Source organism: Diceros bicornis, chromosome 21 (assembly GCF_020826845.1).
Source record: "Diceros bicornis minor isolate mBicDic1 chromosome 21, mDicBic1.mat.cur, whole genome shotgun sequence".
Classification (NCBI taxonomy): Eukaryota; Metazoa; Chordata; class Mammalia; order Perissodactyla; family Rhinocerotidae; genus Diceros; species Diceros bicornis.
In genome coordinates, this window is record NC_080760.1 from 24,322,475 (window position 1) to 24,341,383 (window position 18,909).

The 18,909-nt window shown below is 39.7% G+C and overlaps 1 protein-coding gene across 1 annotated transcript; it reads right to left on the bottom strand.

Moving 5' to 3' along the window:
- Positions 1 to 1,635: 1,635 nt before the first annotated feature.
- On the bottom strand, positions 1,636 to 10,350 carry ABRA (actin binding Rho activating protein). The gene is made up of 2 exons (XM_058564450.1): positions 9,683 to 10,350; positions 1,636 to 2,113 (listed from the first exon to the last, which is right to left on the bottom strand). Exons 1-2 carry the CDS (start codon positions 10,348 to 10,350, stop codon positions 1,636 to 1,638), a joined length of 1,146 nt encoding a protein of 381 aa, XP_058420433.1.
- Between the last annotated feature and the right edge of the window lie 8,559 nt (positions 10,351 to 18,909).

Here is an 18,909-nt window from a genome sequence, read left to right on the forward strand (position 1 = left end):
CTCTTTTGAAGCCTTCGTCTAAATATTCTACTGATACTAGAAGCCACCCAAATTTCACTCTATAATTTTGTTGAATTTCAAACACAAGCAAGTGGTATTGTGGAATATAACCTAAAAATAGTAGTAGAAAAACAGGAACAGAAAATATAAGAAAATATCTTTTATTCTTGTGCCATGTCTTCAAATTTTGACACAAGTTTTACTGTTGTGATAGAGATGTACATCTTATATGAAATTCTACTTAGAAATATTGGTCATTAATTTGTAATTTAATAAACCTATTATGGAAACAAAAATGTACAAACTTTCTTCTTTAAGAAGATATTGGAACTTTCAGTTTGAAAGAGAATCATACATGAAAACAAAGATAATTCCTAAACTAATCTATACTTTATATTAAACCTAACACCTAACAATTATGAGTGTCTATTATTTTGAGGTGTCATAGTTTGACATTAATTTCTGTATTTAACACCAAAGTGCTATAATATAAAATATCACTTAGTAACTTTCATTGAATTCGGTAAGAATTGTAATCTCACATTTTATTCAGTTTGTTTTTAGAATTATATAAGGCACATTAAGAGAAAAAATGACAACAGATTAGTGTCAAATAAATTTTTCTGTGTCATCATATTAAACTATATCCTTTTTCAATTTAGCAGGACTAATATTGCTGTTTTATTATTGCTGAGTTTCGGATATCTTATAGTTTGTTAAAGCATGAAGAATATGAAAATGTCTCAAATCTGTTTCTAATTTACCACTGATTCTGTCAGATTCTTCTACACTGAACATTCTCTTTCAACATAGAATTTTCTGTATTTCTACTTCATTGTATAGTGACATAAATGAGCATGACTCATTAAGATTCTGAGAAAAAATTAACCTCTCCAAGAAGTCCTACAAAGGCAGGTAAATCTGAGTCTCTCGCCTCTGTTTTATTTTCATAGTGAGAGTGAACATAACTGCCTTCTCTGTTGGCTCTAAGACCACCAGCGATGTCTGTTTTGATGTGATTTGCGCAAATCACACAGAAGGACGACTGACTCCTATTGGAAATCTATTAAATTTCAAGCCCACAGAGAAATTTCAGCAATTTCAACGTCTTATTTGAAAACTCAACTTTCTGTTTATGTGTCTAATTTCTAAGTGATGCTATGATAAAAATAAATGTACGAAGTCAAGCTTCTTAGAAAATTTTAAGTTTAGTTTTGACAAACTTAATGGAATTCTTTTTTTCCCTAAAAAACGACACATCATTATATTTTCTGTTCTGCTGACATTTACCTAAAGTCAGCATTCTTCTTAGATGTAATAATTGTTTAATTAAAGATTTGTAGTAATTTCTGCAATGAATAGCCAAATTTTTTTTGCCTAAAAGAGTAAATGGAATTTCAAATATTTATACTATTACTGTATACTAATAGCACTATGTGTGCTTTCTGAAATGCTTTGTGTGTGCTTTCTCAAAATCTTCAAACTTCCTCAGAAATAGAATGCCAAAAAGTCATTTATGTAAAAATTGTTTAATATTTACTAACATTACAGAGAAGTTTGCATTTTAATTTTTACTACATTAACATTTGGCATTAAGACAATAGCGGGTCGAGTCTAGCTTTTGTTGTTGAAGGTTCACTTGAGTAGAGTAATCACAACATGGTCATCTCGGCCTTGCCATAGCATCTCTCCTTCAAAGTCGACCAGTCCATGTTTCCTGGCACGCATCAGAATGCCCACTACTTTATCTGAAATACGAACATATCTGTCAAAGAGATCTCCAAAAGTAACCTGGATCTTGCCGTCTCGTCTGCGGGGAGCCATGGTGCGGATAATGAAGCACATGTCCATGATTTCTCTGTAGATGTGCTCCTCAGCTCGCTTGGCCCTTTCGGCAGTTTTGGTTCCTTCCTTGGGACGGCCGTAGCCTTCATCTCCTTTGTGTAGGCGGGTGGACATGGCCAGCTGATAATCGAATTCTTCACTGAAAGGATTGAGCTTCTGGGATTGGATGTGTTCATCAGCCCACTGTTGCCATCTCCCTTTCAGGTTGTTCACTGGGCTGTATATCCGCTGAGCCTTGCAGCTGAGTTTCTCCGTAAACCTGTTTGCCCTAAAGGAGAGAGAGGGTGAAGAATAAGGATATCGATGTTTTAAAACCCAAGTGTTGCTTTCTCTTTGTACTTCCTGCACATATGCATCTTAATGTGTCTATAACTTTTTTCATTATAAATAAAATACAAACACAAAAAAATTAGAAATGAAAGAAGAAAAATCCTACACAGTCCCACCATTGTTCTTAGTTTGGTGTGTGTTCTAGATTATTTTCTCCATAAATAACGGTAATGTTTTAAGCACCATAAAATAATATTAAGCTCTGTTTCAAGAAAAAAACTTCCTTACACAAATATAATGCAAATATGTGTATCTTAAAGTTGCATGTTAATAACATTTCAGAACTAGAGTCGTATGAGTGTATTAAGAGAATCCTCTTTATATAGGACTTCAGTTATTTCCCAAAAAGAAGGCTTATGCCAGCACACATACACTGTAATATTTATTCATGTATAGATTTTCATATGTGGATTTTTAATGAGTGTATCTATACTAGTTTCAGTGATATACCACAATTTGAAATATCAAGCTGATATTAATAATAGATAACAATAGTAGCTAGCAATAGTAACATTTATTGAACACTGTGTACTGGCATTCTTCTAAACACTTTTCATTAACATTCCCACAACATTCTATGAGAGAGGTACTGCTATTCTCACTTCACACATGAGGAAATCAAAGTCAGAGGGGTTAAGTAACTTGCTTAAAGTCACAAAACAGTTAAGTGGTAGAGCTGGGATTTGAACCAAAGTTAAGCTGGCTCCAGAGCCTGTGTATAACCACTATGAAACACAGCCCCAAACCAGTAGCAGAGGCAGGATTCAAACACAAACTATCTGAGGCTAGTGTCAGTGCTCTTTCCACTGTGCAATGGTGCCGCTCACCGTGCAGGTAGTGTCTACTAAATGGATGAGTTTTGTTTCAAAGGTGTGTGTTTGTCCTTGCAATCTGAAATGAATTTTCTTGTTAAAAAAAACCTAAAAACAAAAAAAATTGGAAAGTGTAGACCAATAGTGTCATGAAGTGCAGGCCTAATTATAAAATGGACAAAATTTGCCTTTAAAAGACTTCCCCGTCATTTTGTGGCTACAATCCCTAAGCCTCCTTGCTTTCACACGTAAAACATGAACTCTTGGACTATCTAAAAATCAGATTTGTACTGCTTGTCCTCACAAGTGGCCCACGCTTTCTTCTGCCCACCACCAAGTGGTCTCATGTCTGAAAGCGTTGGGATTGGAGACAGAGAGCAGTGCTGAAATTGCTTATGTGAGTGGCATGCCTGAACTAAGAAGCCCTTCCTATCCCAACTCTCACAATTCGTCATTCAAAACCCAGGAACCGGTCAGATGTGGGTATTCTTCACTATCCATACTCTCTTCCTGAAATCTGGTTATCCAAATGCAGCAAACTAACAGATGTGGGTAGGGAGGCATACATACTTTTATTAGCATTCAAAAGAGGAGTGACATCCACTAGATGGCGAACTTGCATTAATTCCCAAGCCTTGTGTTTCCAAAAGTCCTACACTTGCTACGTTCAGTTTCACTATTACAAAAGAATTCAAACTAGGGATATACTGCTACATATTACACTACTATTCTTTGTAACCACGTGGACAAATGTGTATGACAAAGTTAATTGGAAAAAAGCAGCATATGAAAACTGTATTCACAATTACAACAATTTCAAAAAATCATATACGTATGGAGAAGTTCTACAAATTACACACACTGAAGTGGAATGGATTTCTCTCAGCCCTGCTGGTCCTCATCACCACCTGCCTCTCCACAGACTGTGCCTGTTCAGCTGCCCAGAGCATGGGCTGCTTGATGTCATTATCAAAGGAGAGCAAACACCTTGTCCCCTGGGAACCATGGCGATCAATGGCAGGCATAGTCTTCAACAGCAAGTCCAAGGCCATCCCGGCAGAACCAAAGCTCATACCAGATTTGAGGCTGGGACATCCTGCTGGAGAAGAGACTTGAAACGTCTCAGAAGAAAGTGAAAAGAATAGCTTGATTCTATAACTCATACTTTTTACCTCCTGAACACCAACTGTACTTCTGTCCTATGGTGTTAAACATAATACAACCTCCCTTTAAGGAGCTTCTGGGCACTTTAACATTCCTTCCATCCTTTATTAAAGTATTTATAACACCTACTGTGTGCTGGACTCTTTTAGGAACTTATTGGATTCAATAATAAAAAAAAAAAAACAGCAAATAACCACTAAAAGACATTTATGAAAATGATCAGAGTAATACAAATTTGAGAATATGGTACAATTCCAACTATCTAAAATGTATATGGATCAGGCTGAAGAAATCAATAGCATGTGTACAATAGAAAATTATTATGTTGGTACCAGATGACAGTTGATTTTTTCCAAAATTCTCTTTCTTGTTGGTATTATATTGATTTTATAATTTAGAGAAAGCAAAAGATAGGAAAATATTCAAATTAGCATCCAGAGGTAATTTGTTTAAACTGTACATTATATGGGTCTCTGATTCTTTGATGTAGTTTTTTTCTTCCAATTTTAATTAGGAACTTAGATTCCCTGAAGGTTGAAACTCCATGTCATTTGGGATAAGGGTTGGGGTTGGTGAGGTAATAAATCTATGAAGAAGGGGAACATTTATCTTCTAAAAGAAGCACCTTCTAAACTTAATGTCCATTTGTTATATTGTCAAATTGTAATTCCCAAAAATAGGAGGGAAGGAAAGTAAAGTAAAGGAATTGGTTCTATCAGCAAGAATTAGAAAATAGACAAGTTTATTTTTTTAAACAATACTAGGAGGAAATATACCTTAATGAGTATTTAACTTTCTCTATCTTATAAACGTTCTGTATTGTTTTTGTATTTTGAATTTTTAAAAAGTCTGAAAGTATCAGGTTTAAATCAGGATTAGAAAGTTTTATGCCGTATCTTCTTAGGCAATGAATATAAGCATCAATATACCAGCTTATCCTATTTTTTTTTAAATTATCAAGTAAAAATGTGAATCACAGTTTAGATTGAGCTTTAGAAAGACAATCTAGTATAAATTTATAGAAAGCAAAGCAGTATTCAAATACTGACATCACACTCATATTTTAGGATAGTCATATTTAATCCAGACTTGCCTTCTTAGTTTCTTCATTATTAATAAAAAAATTTTCTATAGTCAATCAACAAATATTTCCCCTGTCCTGTTTTGTGCAAGGTAACTAATTCTACTAGACATTATAAGCATTCTATCTTGGAAAGTCTAGGTTCACTCACTGAAATAAATTCTGAAATTTATTTCTTATCTGTCAACTTTAAAAATTACATCAGGGCTGGCCTCATGGCATAGCAGTTAAGTGCGTGCGCTCCGCTGCTGCCGGCCCGGGTTTGGATCCTGGGCACGCATGGAAGCACCGCTTGTCAGGCCATGCTGTGGCAGCGTCCCATATAAAGTAGAGGAAGATGGGCACGGATGTTAGCCCAGGGCCAGTCTTCCTCAGCAAAAAGAGGGGGATCAGCATGGATGTTAGCTGGGGGCTGATCTTCCTCACAAAAAAAAAAAAAAATTACATCAGTTTGAGTGTTGCTTTCTTATGTGAACAGGGCTTTTGAGCAATATGATGAGGATATGTGAACCAATGTATCATAATTTTATCATTTTGGAGTAATAATTATATGGGTAAATTATTAAATATGATTAAAACCCACAGGAAAGAAAAGTTCTGAAAAGTATATTTCAAACCTCACCGAGTTCATTGGCACCAGAAACATTCCCTCTGATAAATGGCCTTCATCTGGATCACCAGTTTCAAAATGTCATAAGGCCTAGAAGTGAATATTTCTAGTCTAAGTCTTGGATCTGTATGAAGAAAGTGGAGATCTGCTCTTGTTCCCCCACTCCATAGACTCTTGTAGAGAGAGCGTTTCTCCTCATTGCCCGGTAACATTTCTCTGTCAGTAAAGCAAAGAACTTCTGCCACCCTTTCCAACTTCTCAGGGAAGTGCTGGGGAGACTTTACTTCCCTGTGCATTGGTTAGCTTGCTCTTTACCACAGGAAGTGTAGCCGATTTGATTAATGGGAACTTGACATCCACAGGGTCGTATTTATCAGAAGCAGGTAACCGCGTTCAAAAGGCAGGGTCAACATCTCTGATCAACAATTTTGCTCTCTGTTCTGTTATCAACTAGGCTTGAGAGCCAAGCCTGTGATTCTCTTTGCAGGTTGGTCCCTGTCCTCAGAGTCCATGGAAAGGGTTCCAAGCTCCAGAACTGGAAGCAAGTAGTAGAAAGCCATACTTTTGCCTCTGTTTCTAGCAAAGTCCTCAGTATAGTTGTACCAAAACCCTAGACTTTGGGAGTTATTAGGATTCCATTATTAAGCTGACACTTTGGTCTCCATTTATTCCTTGAGCCTCTTCTCTACTGAGAGAATCAGTCTGGCATAGTGGTTAAGGACACAGACTCTGGCATCAGCCTTCCCAACATCATCACTTACTAGCTCTCTGATTTGGATACATTTCTTAATGTCTCTGTGTGTCAGGTCCCTTATCTATAAAATGGTACCCTCATGCTCAGCTATTATGTTTACTGACTAGAACTTGGAGGAGAGGATGGATGAGCGATTGGCACTTTAATATTTCACCATTCCTGTATGGGGCAAGGATTCAATTTCCTTTGTCTAAAGGAGCTGGACTGAACAAGTCATATAGCTATACAATTGAAAGACTAAATATTTTAAAAATAAAGTATAAAATATAAACCATTTTCACAGCAAAACCCCAGTTAGCCAAACCACTATTTGTAAAGAATATCTCTACATTTTATCAAACCCAACTTGTTTGTTTCTACTATCCGCGGAACGATTACCAAGAAAACTCTCTTTTTTTCTACTTAAACATTCATAATACATAATTTTCTCCTTATTGGTAGACATGGGGAAAGAATGGAGTTTAGAATGAAAAAATAAGTGACAACCTCTTTCATATAGGCTTACTCAATAATGCCACGTTAATTTCTCAAGCAGTATTTGAGAGTCCCATCAGGCAAAATGTCCCATTAGGGTTCTGCTGAAGCTTCCTGAACACAGCTAGGATTACCGCTGACATCAAGCCACTGTTGCTGCGTACAACATTCTGGTACCCTAAGTATTCCAAGACTGAGGGAAAGGAAGCAAAGAAGGAAAGAAGAGATTTAATTCCCACTTCCCCCTGGCTAACCCTGAGAGCCAAGCTCCCAGCATCTTGAAAGGTTGGGATCACCAGGGCTGGGCCCCTGCCTTATAATGGGTACAACCTATTAAGTAGCTTCTCTGGGTCTATTGCTTTGCATAATTAATATCAAGATAACTCTATGAATTATTATATCTATTGTTTGGATGAGAGAAAGGAGACTTAGGATTTGCCAAAGTAACCATGATTCAAGTCTAATTTTCTTTCATCCAAAGCTTATATACCTCCCCATTACACTAAGAAGGGGTCCAGGTATACACCTGATTTCAAGAACTGTGAGAAGGGTCCTGTAGGTGAGTCCGCACTTCTAGGTGAGAGAGTTTAGAGTAGTGGTCAAGAGTGGTGGTCTAGAGCCAGAATGCCTGGGTTCAAATCCCATGGGGCATACAGTCTTACACAAATTCCCTATTACTTCTTTGTCTCATGTTCCCATCTATCAAATGTGGATAATGATTATACCCACCCCATGAGAGTGTTGTGAGGATTAAATGAATAAACAAGAAAAGTGCTTAGACAAGTGCCAAAGAAGAGTTCATGCACTGCAGAGTGGTCCCGGCTGTCATCTCCCTACCTCTGGCCAATTCAAAATGTGCTGACAGGAAGATCCTCATTGTGCCATCTGCAGTCTTTATTCTGTTGTGTTCTATTTGTCTATTTCTAGCACACACACACATCCCAAAATCCTCAAGCCCAGAATTTACACTACGGTTCCATATGTTCTGGTAGAATTGTTATTTTTGACTATGAATTCCTATATTGATATAAGTTAAGCACAAATCCAGCTGTCTGAACACATCCTCGAGGCACTTCAGGAGAGTGAGCACCACGTCTACTTTCCAAACACCACATGTGGAGACAGGCATGTTTCAGCTCTGCCACTAACTTGCTGGGTAAACTTCCCCTCTCAGCTTCAGTGCTCTCAACTCTAAAATGGGATGATACATATTTTATAGGATTGTGAGAGTCAGAAGGACCAAGCATGTAAAATACCCACAGCATACAACACATAAGGGATTGTTATCATTCTCTAAGTTTGCCATTTCATTTTATTTTGAAAGCTTGCAATAATATAGCAGTTCTAATTCTTTTAAAACACCTTTAAAGTCACAAACTATAAGGCAGCTCTTTGTCAAATTAACTAACAATTTTGTTCTTTACATTTTGATTGTTTCATAAAACTTCAAAAGCACACCCCTCACACCTAACCATTCCCAGAGGGAGTCATAAGCATTCACCACATCAGAGACTGTTCCCATATTTTGATATCCTGCGGTTGTGGAGTGTGGAGTGAGACGTCCTGACTTTCTATTGTGTAGAGGTGACGTTACTGTCTTGAAATAAAGCATGTGTTTCTTGTCTGAATAAATGTATTAGTTTGAGTCGTGTGTGTCTTTGTGTGTGTGTGTGTGTGTGTATTTAACATCTAAATGTTTTAGCATTGTGGTACCTTAATTACCTGGATTTAATAGCGCTTCTGTCGTTGTTTACAAACAGATGAAACTTTTTCTGAAAGTTTGAAAAATTGCTAAATAATAGAATCTACATGAATAATAATGGCTTTCCTATATTGAGCATCTTTGGCAGGTACTACGCTCAGTGCTTGGTGGACTACATCTCATTTACTTCTCCCAATACAACAGAATCTGTCCCAAAGGGTGAACGTTGTCATCATTTTACAAAGGAGGAAATAGGCTTAGAAAAATAACCAGTTTTGTGTGTGTGTGGTGAGAACTTTTAAGATCTATTCTCTTAGCAACTTGCAAGTATATATATAATACAGTATTGTTAACTCTAATCAGGGCAGAGCTGGAATTTGAACTTGGATCTGCCTGACTTCAGAGCCTGCTGTCAAGTTAGCAGCCTCCCATCTGTTTACAGGTTCATAGAGATCTGAGTTCCGTGGGTGCTATTTGGGTACATGTGTCTCCTGATAATATTATAGACTGATTTGGAACCAGGAAAAAGTTTTCCCAATCAGTCTACCAGCAAGCACTTTTCTCTGCAGAGAAATAAGCCACTTTCTTACTCATTATAGAATTGATTTAAAAAATTTACCCAAAGCAGACACCCCCTCTGGTGGCTTCATCTTTGTTGAAGCTATGACTTGAGTGTTCAGTTCAAGACACAAAGGAGAAACAAACTAGTGCAGGCCCTTGACCCCAGGGTCCACATCTGACCTTGGCACTGCCCTTTTAGCCCCAGATCATGCCTTCCGCACAGGACCTCACTGCCTGCCCAATCTCAGATTCTCACTCTAACCTTAGTAGTACTTCCCTGATCTCTGGGTTCCCAGAGCTGCCTGGGGCTCAATAGCGGTACAAGAAGCCAAAGTCTGCTTTCACTTACTGGGAGGGCAAGGGGCGTTTGATCCTGACAGTAGCCACCTGCTCTCCATCCTGCTCCGGCCTCTCCTCGGTCTCCCCTCCGTAGCCGCTGTCCTCTGTGTCTATGCTGTCACTCCTCCACTTGGGCTCATCCTGTTCCATCTCTTTCCAGCCTTTGGTCAGCTCAGATACCAGGTTGGCACATTTTCTCCTCCGTGTTGGGGAGCCATGGCTGTGGAGGATTCTGTCAATGTCATCCTCTGGCTGCCCATGTTCAGGCACACTACCATCATTCTTGTATCTGTGGCTGAGGTGGCTCAGATCTCCTCCTCTCTCATAAGCCTTGCTGACAACTGTTTTGGTCACCTCTTTCCTTTTGATAGGAGAGACCTCAGTGGGTTCCTCTGAGCTTTGTCCATCTCCATGTCCCTCTGGCTTTTGGGAGGGAGACTTTGGGGCACTCTGAGCTTTCTGGTGGGGAGTGGCATGTATCACTGGTCTGGGAGCTTGGGGTTCGTCCTCGGTCTTTCCAGGCAGCCAGCCTGTGGGCTCCTGGGCCTGCCTGGTGCTGTTCTCATTTGCCCACTGCTGCCAACCCCGGGCCAAGTTGATAACCAGGGTGGCTGTGCGTACCTTCCGGAGGGCACTCTTGGCGGGCCCCTCCTCTCTTCCCTTTTCTCCTGGAGCCATGCTACCTTTGTTTTCTCTGCTGATAGCCTGGGCACTGGCTAAAACAAGTGTGGACCAGTGGAGTGCCTGGGCCTTAAATAGAAGCAGGGTAAGGGGTGGGAAGAGAGTTTGTGACGGTGGAAACTATGTCAAGCATTTCTTGCCAAGATGTGGTGCCTTCCCCCTGACAGTGTTCTATTTTAAACCCGGATGGCTCCAGTTTCCTCACAGCAGAAGGACATCTCTGCTGGTAAAGGACAGCGATATGCTCACTCTTTTTCTTCTCCAAGTGCCAGAGTGGAAATTACTAGATCTGGTCATGTGCTCAGCCTTATGTTTTCCTTGACCTTAAAATATGGTCCTACCATTTATAGGAGCATAAAATAAGAGCACAAATTGTGCTGGGAACATTATAGGCTTGTTCTCATTTAAACATCAACAGCCCTCAATATAGCTCTTAATTAGTCCATTTTATAGCTGAGTACATTGAAATCCAACTTCCTATAGCTAATAATATCTGAGAGTCAAACCCAGATCTGTCTGATTCAAAGCTTGTGCTTTTTTCATTCTAGTTATCAAAGATCCTAAGTTGCCTTTTTCTTTTGTCTTCAACTCTATTCAATGTAGACCTTAGACTTGACCTAATCCAGCCTTCATTTTCCAGATGAGAAAATCGAGGCGCAGATAAGGGGGGAGAAAAAAGCCAGGTTTTCCAGTCCCAGGTTTGAATTATTGTGTAGACAAGTCATATTAATATACAAGACGATGGTCAAAATTTTGGTCCAATTATTCTTAAAAATCTTTAAATTAAAACCTACGCAGACATTGAATTTCATAGATTATTATTACAACAAATATTTTCAAATATTTTGTTAAAAAAAGACCATTTAAAGACAAAATAGGTGAATGCTATCAGAAGTAATCCCTACCTGACATTTTGTTTTTAATTACACAAGCTTCCTGAGCAGGCCTTTAGGTTCATGCAGAAAAACTACTCTTTCAATTCTCATAACAAAGACTAAAATATAATTTTTAAAAAAGAACTGAAATGATAGGTCATTTGGACAGAAAAAAAACCATCTATGAAGTGTACTAAATCAGACTCAAATGCTCAGGGCTCAGCATGGAATAATTTCTCAAAGTAGGACAAATAGAATTTTTTTTCAGACAACAGTTCTATAGACTTTAAAACTGTATCCTTTCCTTCAATCTTGACATGCAGTTAACTGTACTGATTGAAAAATGCTAAGAGCATAAAAAAAGGTGTCAAAGTTAATTACTTCTGATGGTGAGACAAATTTATATTGAAAAAAATACGTTGATGTCAGTTTTTCATCACGTATGTCACTTATCTCCTAGGATTAAAATAATTTTGGAGATGATTTAATATTCTGTCTAGAAATCTGTCAGATATGTTTTCAGAGTTCAACAGCATCTGATAGTGTTAACTGAGGTCCAATAATGCAGAGACACAATCCCGCTTGATTAATTAAGAGGAAATTGGATCACAAGAAAGAAAACTATTACAAACAAAGATTTAAATCTGAGTCTGAAATTTCTGGCATTCCTTCTTGGACTGCAGACTGGATCTTGCCAGACTGCCCTTGTTCCACTTGGAAAACCTTGGGGAGAAATGGGGCTCCTCAGGGTAATGCCCGTAGGCTTATCCTGGGGTCAGGCTAATTTACAACGTTCCAACGGATTTTTCTGCTTCCTTGCCCACACCTGCTCCACATTCAATTCTGATAGAGGGAGAAGGAATGGAGACAGCAAAATGTTATTAGTCTTTCAAGTAATAAGAGGCAATGCAGTCAGCTGCCTGGGGCCTGGGGCTGTCAGCAGATAGCCTTGGCAAAAAAACAGAGGCAGCTCCTAAAAGAATCTGGTCATTCCTTCTGAGATTTCGCTTCCATGGCAACTGTGGTCCTCCATTCATACTTCTCCTGAAGAGAGTGTGAAATCCTTTTCCTCCTCATGCCCACTTTGGGTAATCCTTTCCTAAGGCAAGTTCAGTATGCTACCTACCGTGCATCTTTTGGTTACTATAGAAACTTCTTTCTCAACCTAGATCTAGATTCTCAGGAGTTCAGTATTCTACTTTAATAGAAAGTGTAAAAGAAATGAAAATAAATCCTCAAAGACAAAGATATAGTGAAATAACTAGTAGTTTACAATGCGAGTTTCCTATGAAATGATGAGATTAGAAACTGTAGGTGAAGATGCAGACCTGATTAACAAAGTAATTACCACCTGAGAAATTTGTAATAAGTGTGAAGATATTTTGAAAAAATATTAGTTATTGTTTGAGCATATGGACAATACCAAGGAGGGGAGAGAATTGTATTTATAGACTTCTCTGCATGATACACTTAGAAGTCAGGTAGCGTCAACCCTCATAACCAGCTGTAGAATCTTACTGAAGTGAGTTTAGAAACATACATTTGCTCAAAGCTCATATGACACAATAATTTAATTGATCCTTTCTACATAAACTAATAAGTCCTCTTTTAGTTTCAGAGAAGTGATCAGAAAAGATTTTAATGGAGAGCAAAAAGAGCTTCTGACTTCAGCTGAATTTACTTTACTCATGGCTTGTGGAATGGCACGATGGTAGACAACGTGCGAGAGGCTGTAAAGTTGAACAAAACAGAACCTACTTTCAAGATTTTCCCAGTTTAGCCAAGAGGAGACACACATACAATGGTCTTGAATCATTTGGGGAGAGCTACATTACAAATATAAAGCTTTATGGGATCATTGAGCAAAGGATGATTGATTTTATTGGAAAGACTTCTCAGAAATGGTAATCCTTTATGTGGTCCTTAAAAGTTAAGGAGAACTTTACCAGGCAGGGAAAGGGCACTCTAATCTGAAGAAACAACATTAACAAGGTTACAAAGGCATGAAGATACACTGTATACTCAGAGACCTTCTAATGGCCGAGAGTAGAGATCACGAACTCAAATGCCTACGGGGTCATGCAGGTCACTTCAATGCATGAGATGAGTTGAGTTGGGGATACAACATGGGGTGGTGAGGACTGTGGGCAACTGGTGAAGCAATGTTACAAGAGAAGAGATCTGGATTTTTACATGAACTCTACCAGTTCTCTAAATGTTGACAGTTAATACATACACACTCACTCACACACAATAGTATTGTGAACCAACACATTGCAGCATGTCTTTGGGCCAGATTCTGCTTGTGGGCCCCCAGTTGATAACCTTTGGAGAAGAGCATATAATGTTTATATGGTAAGGACAGGGCACCAGGGAGCAGTAGGCCAGGCCTTTGAAGAAGTAAGTTGGAGCTACGTTGTAAGGAACACTTTGCTAAGGAATCGGTGTTTTATTATATGGGACTCACTGCATCACCTTGATGTGATATTAAATATACATTACCAAATGTATCTGGAGCCAGAAAGGTGGGGTTTGGATTTGAGTAAGATACGACTAGGATAGGCAGACTGTTTACAGAGGTTACTAAAATAATCTTGGAAAGAACCAAAGGAGGATCCAAAAGAAGAGAGACACACTTGGGTAGGATCAAAAGGATGTAGGGACCAACTAGTTGCCATGGGTGATGGGTGTCAGGGATGATCAAGAGGTTTTGATTTAAGTGACAGGTGTGAGGAGGTGATATTAGCTGGTAGAGGACAGGAGGAGAGGATTTGTGGTGAGAACGATGTTTCCCTCTTGAGCTGAGGGAGCTCTGGAGCATGCATATGGGTAGTGAGAGGAACCAGGAGCATGGACCCAGCGGTCAGGCAGAACCCGGTGAAAACACAGGCTCTGCCGGTTAGCAGGGTGACCTAGGGCATGTTATTTAATTTCCCTAAGATGCAGTTTCTTCATCTGCATAGTGAGTATTGCCAGAGCATCTACTTATAGGGCCAGTGTAAGGATTAAATGAGTTAACACATGTAAAGTACTTAGCGCTGCGCCTAGTACATGTAAGCTCTTGATAAGCTGTTATTGTTATTAATATCTTGATGCTGAGTCACGGAGTTAGAGAATTAAAGCTCCTTAAATTCTGTTTGACCAAAGACAGGATGGATACCAGAACTGGGGCAGAGTGAGTCTTCAGGTGGGAGGGTCAAATGAGGTCACTTGTAAGGACTGGAGCTGCAAGGGAAAACTTATTTATAGTGTTTTATTTTAAGATAATTTATAGTGAGGCTTTTAAGACAGTGTCTAAAGGGTTTCCTTCAGCCCAGTGCGGGTCAGATGAGGTCTCAGTTACTTGGTAGTGATAACCAAAGAGTTGAGCACAGACTCTTTCCTGGAACCTCCTGGAATATAGATCTCAGTGGTTTCCAATCACCAAGGATCACATTAGGATCTTAAATCCTGTTAGGCTCACCTGTGAAGATTTAAAAACTACAGAGGGTGAAGTGCTATCTTTGGAGACAGGTCTTAGTGGGGTGCTGGCACCAGTTTAACCTAATATACCATCAGGGTTGAGAACCAAGGTTCTAGCTTCTAGAGTGCCATGGGTCCAGCGGACACTCAACATGCAGGTTTTAAGAGTGTCATGAGCAGTAGCCCAGGTTTGGGTTCAGGCAGATTGGTTTTGCCTTCTGGATCTCCTTTCAGCATCTGTGCACACTTGGAGCAGTTACTTAGCTTCTCCGAGACTCAATTGCCTTGTCTGAATTTGGCAATAACATTATTTCCCCCTGTGTTGTTCTCGTGTTCATATGCGATGATGTCTGTGGAGCAATTAGCCCAGTGCCCAAAACACTGTATAAGAGCACCACATAGAAGCTATTCATATTGTTGTTATTTATACTATTATTGAGGAAAATGATGCCACCTTCTAAATGAATGATCTAGATTCAAAGACAACATATCAAACCTCAGTATGAATAATGTAATATAAACTTTTGCATTATAAACAATAGCAATTTGTTTATAATGAGGAACACCCTAAACTTTATAATGAGGAACACCCTAAACTGGCAATACTATTAGGGCATCACGTTCCTAACTGCATTGATCATTGAGTTGTATAGTATGACACCTACCATGGCGTCAACTTATAGTTCAATGAAAGCAAAGTAAAATCACCAGCCGGTTTGGTCATCATCTCTCACTTAATTAGTGTAGTAGCCTCTTAATACATTTCCCTATTTCTAATTTTGCTTTATGCCAATCCATCTTGTGTACATCCTCCATGTTTACCTTAAAACTCAAAATTCATGCACTCACTCAGCTGATCAAAACTAACAGCTTCCCAATACCATCCAGATAAACTTCAAAGTTCTTAGCTTCATAGTCAAAGCTAACTATCATTTGCCTCCACTTTCTGCTCCTTGCCTTTATAGTTTTGTTACTCTGTGGATTTTCACCGAAAAAAGCTTTTTTCTTTTGATTCCAGAGGATGTATAGTTGAAACAAGAGTGGACTTAAATAAGAAGCCTTGTACTGAAGTCCTGTATCTTCCTCTTACTATCAGTGTGTGTTGATTTAATTTTTGCTCCTGCGTTTCTTTCTGCATAAAATTGGGATAATGAGCCTCCACTTAGTCCCGGACATCGTGGCAGAGTCAGTGAGGTAATGTATACAGAAATGTTTTATAAACTACAATGGGTGATGGCAGCTGAATCACCAGGCTCAGATCTCTCTTTTTTTCTTTGCCACTAGAGTGCATCGTAATACACCCACCCTCTGGGTTCCATTGGTGCCACCTATCTGTATCTTACTATGCGATGTCTTGTACACCCATTTAGTCACTGAGCACCAGCTATGCGCCGTGGAGGAGATAAGTATCAAAAGAGACGAGTCTGACCAGTGTCTGACCTCATGAAGCTTACAGCAGAACATGTAGAGAAAGTAAGCAAGTGCAATCAGGTGTTACTGGGTTATGATTTACAGGTTCAATAGGGGCATATCTGAGGTCATAATCAGTTATATCTTTGGGGTTAAGGAAGGCCTCAAAAATAAGGTGCTGACTGAGCTGAGAATTATGGGTAGCTGTCAAATGGAAGAAGTTTGGGGACAGTAAACTATAGAGAGAAGCTTAATGATCCAAGATACAGAGGAGGAAACAACATGGCATACCAGAGTGTAATCTGAGTTTCCCTACATACTACAGCCTCCGGGAGTCAACCTTCATTTTAATAACCAAATAAAATAATTTACACGTCTCCTCCTTGAATGCAACCAAAGGGAGTCTATGCAACCAAAGCTGCCTATGTTAGAAGTCTTTTCAAATATGAATGTGCGTGGAAGTGGAAGATAGACAGGCGGGAAGTGGGGATGGGGCACTCCCTGGAGGACTGGCTTGTCCTGCTGCTGCACACAGAGCAGGCTTCCCCAGAAGCCTTTAAAAAGGTGAATCAACTGTGTACGCTGCTCCCTTTTATTAGAATGCTGCAGAGGCTGATGTGATGAGTGATCCCTGCCCCTGTTGCTCTCAGAGTCTGTCTTGGACTAGGTCTTACAGCACAGGTGTCACTCATTCATATGCAGTACTCCTGATTTCTGGGCAGAGGTCTCAAGCAGGGGTCCTCACTGAAAGTTGGCAGCAGATGACCTAAAGGGTGCACTTTCTTATGCTGTATCAATGAAGGGATGTTGATACACATGGGGCAGAGATATGCCAGCAGCTCAGAGGTAGAAGCAAGCCTATGTCCCTAGAGAGTTTATGGCCCCCTGACAGGTGAACGTGAGCTGTCAAGTAGAGCATGTTGAGTAGCTCTCACCCCAACAGCCCCTGTATTGTTGAGGCTACCCAGCTCTTCTGCTTTTTTGTCCTTCACCATTCACACCATAGTCTTCATCACTCTCCTCTGCCCATATCTTCCTTCACCGTATTTACCTTGGTAAAACCCCAATCATAAAATCCAACATTCTACATCCTCCACGCCCATACCCACACAGGTAACTCTGACTAGAGAAACACATGGAAACTTGCCAGTCTCACTTTAAAATTTTGGCCACCAACCTCAGAAGCTGCTCAGCTGTCTACCATACTTTCCTAGTCCATTCATTCTTCCCTTCTTTCACTTTCCTGCATTTTCCTGAAATATGACTATTTTATATTTTCTCCTCTCTAAATTTCCTATGCTTCTGCCACCATCATTGCTACCAGTTGTTGAGTTTGCTGTCTATTTCACTTAGAAACTAGGGCATCCCAGAGCTCCCACTCTTACATCTACTCACATACCTACATCTGTGCCCATACATCCCACCTTTGCTCCTGTTGTTATAGATGATCTGTCAGTGTTCTAACGAAGTTCAGCCCCTCCATTTGTGCATCTCTTCACCCCTGTCAAGGACACTGCTTTAAAAGGTCTTTTTTCTCTTCATCATAATTTCCACCTCTCTATATCGTTCCCATCATGCAAACATATTGGTATTTATCCCACCTTAAAAAATACATTCTCTTGGCCCCAAATCCACCCATTCCTCCACTCCTCTTAACAGTAAAACTCCTTGGAAGAATCATATATACTGCCTATCTCTGATTCTGTCTCCTTTTTTTTTCTTGAACTCAATCCAAACAGGTTTTACTTTCACAGTTTATTAAAACTGCTCTTGTCCTATCACCAATAACTTCCATATTGTTAAATCTAATGATAAATTATTGGTTCTAAATTTACTTGTCCTATATGCAACATTTGACACATTAGAACACTCACTCCTCCTTCAATTGCTTTCTTCACTTGACTTTTGGAACAAAGCACTCTCTTGGTTTTCCTCCTACATCACTGGCTGCTCCCTCTCAGTCTCCTCTGCTGGTACCTGCTCTTCTCCCCAGTTTCTTAACATTGCAGTGTGCAAGGCTCAGCCTGGGTGCTCTTCAATGCTCAGTTTATACTCGCTTCCTTGGTGATCTCAAGGCTCTACACGCCATCTCTATGATGACAATTCCCAAACATGTATCTCCAGCTTGACCTATCCCTTGAACTCTGTTATATATTCAACAACCTGGTAGGTGTCTCTACTGGATATCCTTCCAATGGCTAGCTCAATCTTAATGTGTGCAAAACTGAACTTTGAATCTTTCCAACTTGAGCTTTTCACAGTATTCTCCCTTTCAGCTCAAAGTCAACTTTGTTCCACCAGTTGTTCAGGCCAAAAAATGAAGTAATCTTTGACTCATTTTCTTCTTTCATATCCCACATCCAGTCTACCAGTATATCCTGTTGGATATACATTTAAATGTGTCCAGAATTTGGCCTCTTCTCACCATCTTTACTGCCATTAACCTCCCCACCGCACCCCACCCCCTACTTGGACCATCTGCAGCTCAAGGCACCATCAGCTCTTGTGTGGATTATTGCATGGTTTCCTTAACTGGTCTCCTAGCTCCCACTCTTGTCCAATCTATTCTTAACATTAGCCAGATCTTTTAAAAACGTAAGAAGTCAGATCATATCACTTTGCTCAAAATCCTTCTGTGGTTTTTGCCTCAGAGTAAAAGCCAAAATCCTCACAATGGTCTGCAAAGTCTTACAATTCTCTCCTCTTGCCAGCTGCCTGACTGCTTCTCCTGCGCCTCTCCTCTACCCCATTTTTCACCCTGCTTCAGCCATACTGATCTCCAAGCTTGCACTTGCCTCGGGACTTCTGC

What these genes read in the sequence shown, in the direction of transcription:
- ABRA (XM_058564450.1), bottom strand. Translation starts at nt 10,350, where the DNA reads ATGGCTCCAGGAGAAAAGGGAAGAGAGGAGGGGCCCGCCAAGAGTGCC. An exon ending in AAACGCCCCTTGCCCTCCCA is followed by an intron (nt 2,114 to 9,682) that starts GTAAGTGAAAGC and finishes TCTCTCCTTTAG; the next exon opens with GGCAAACAGGTTTACGGAGA.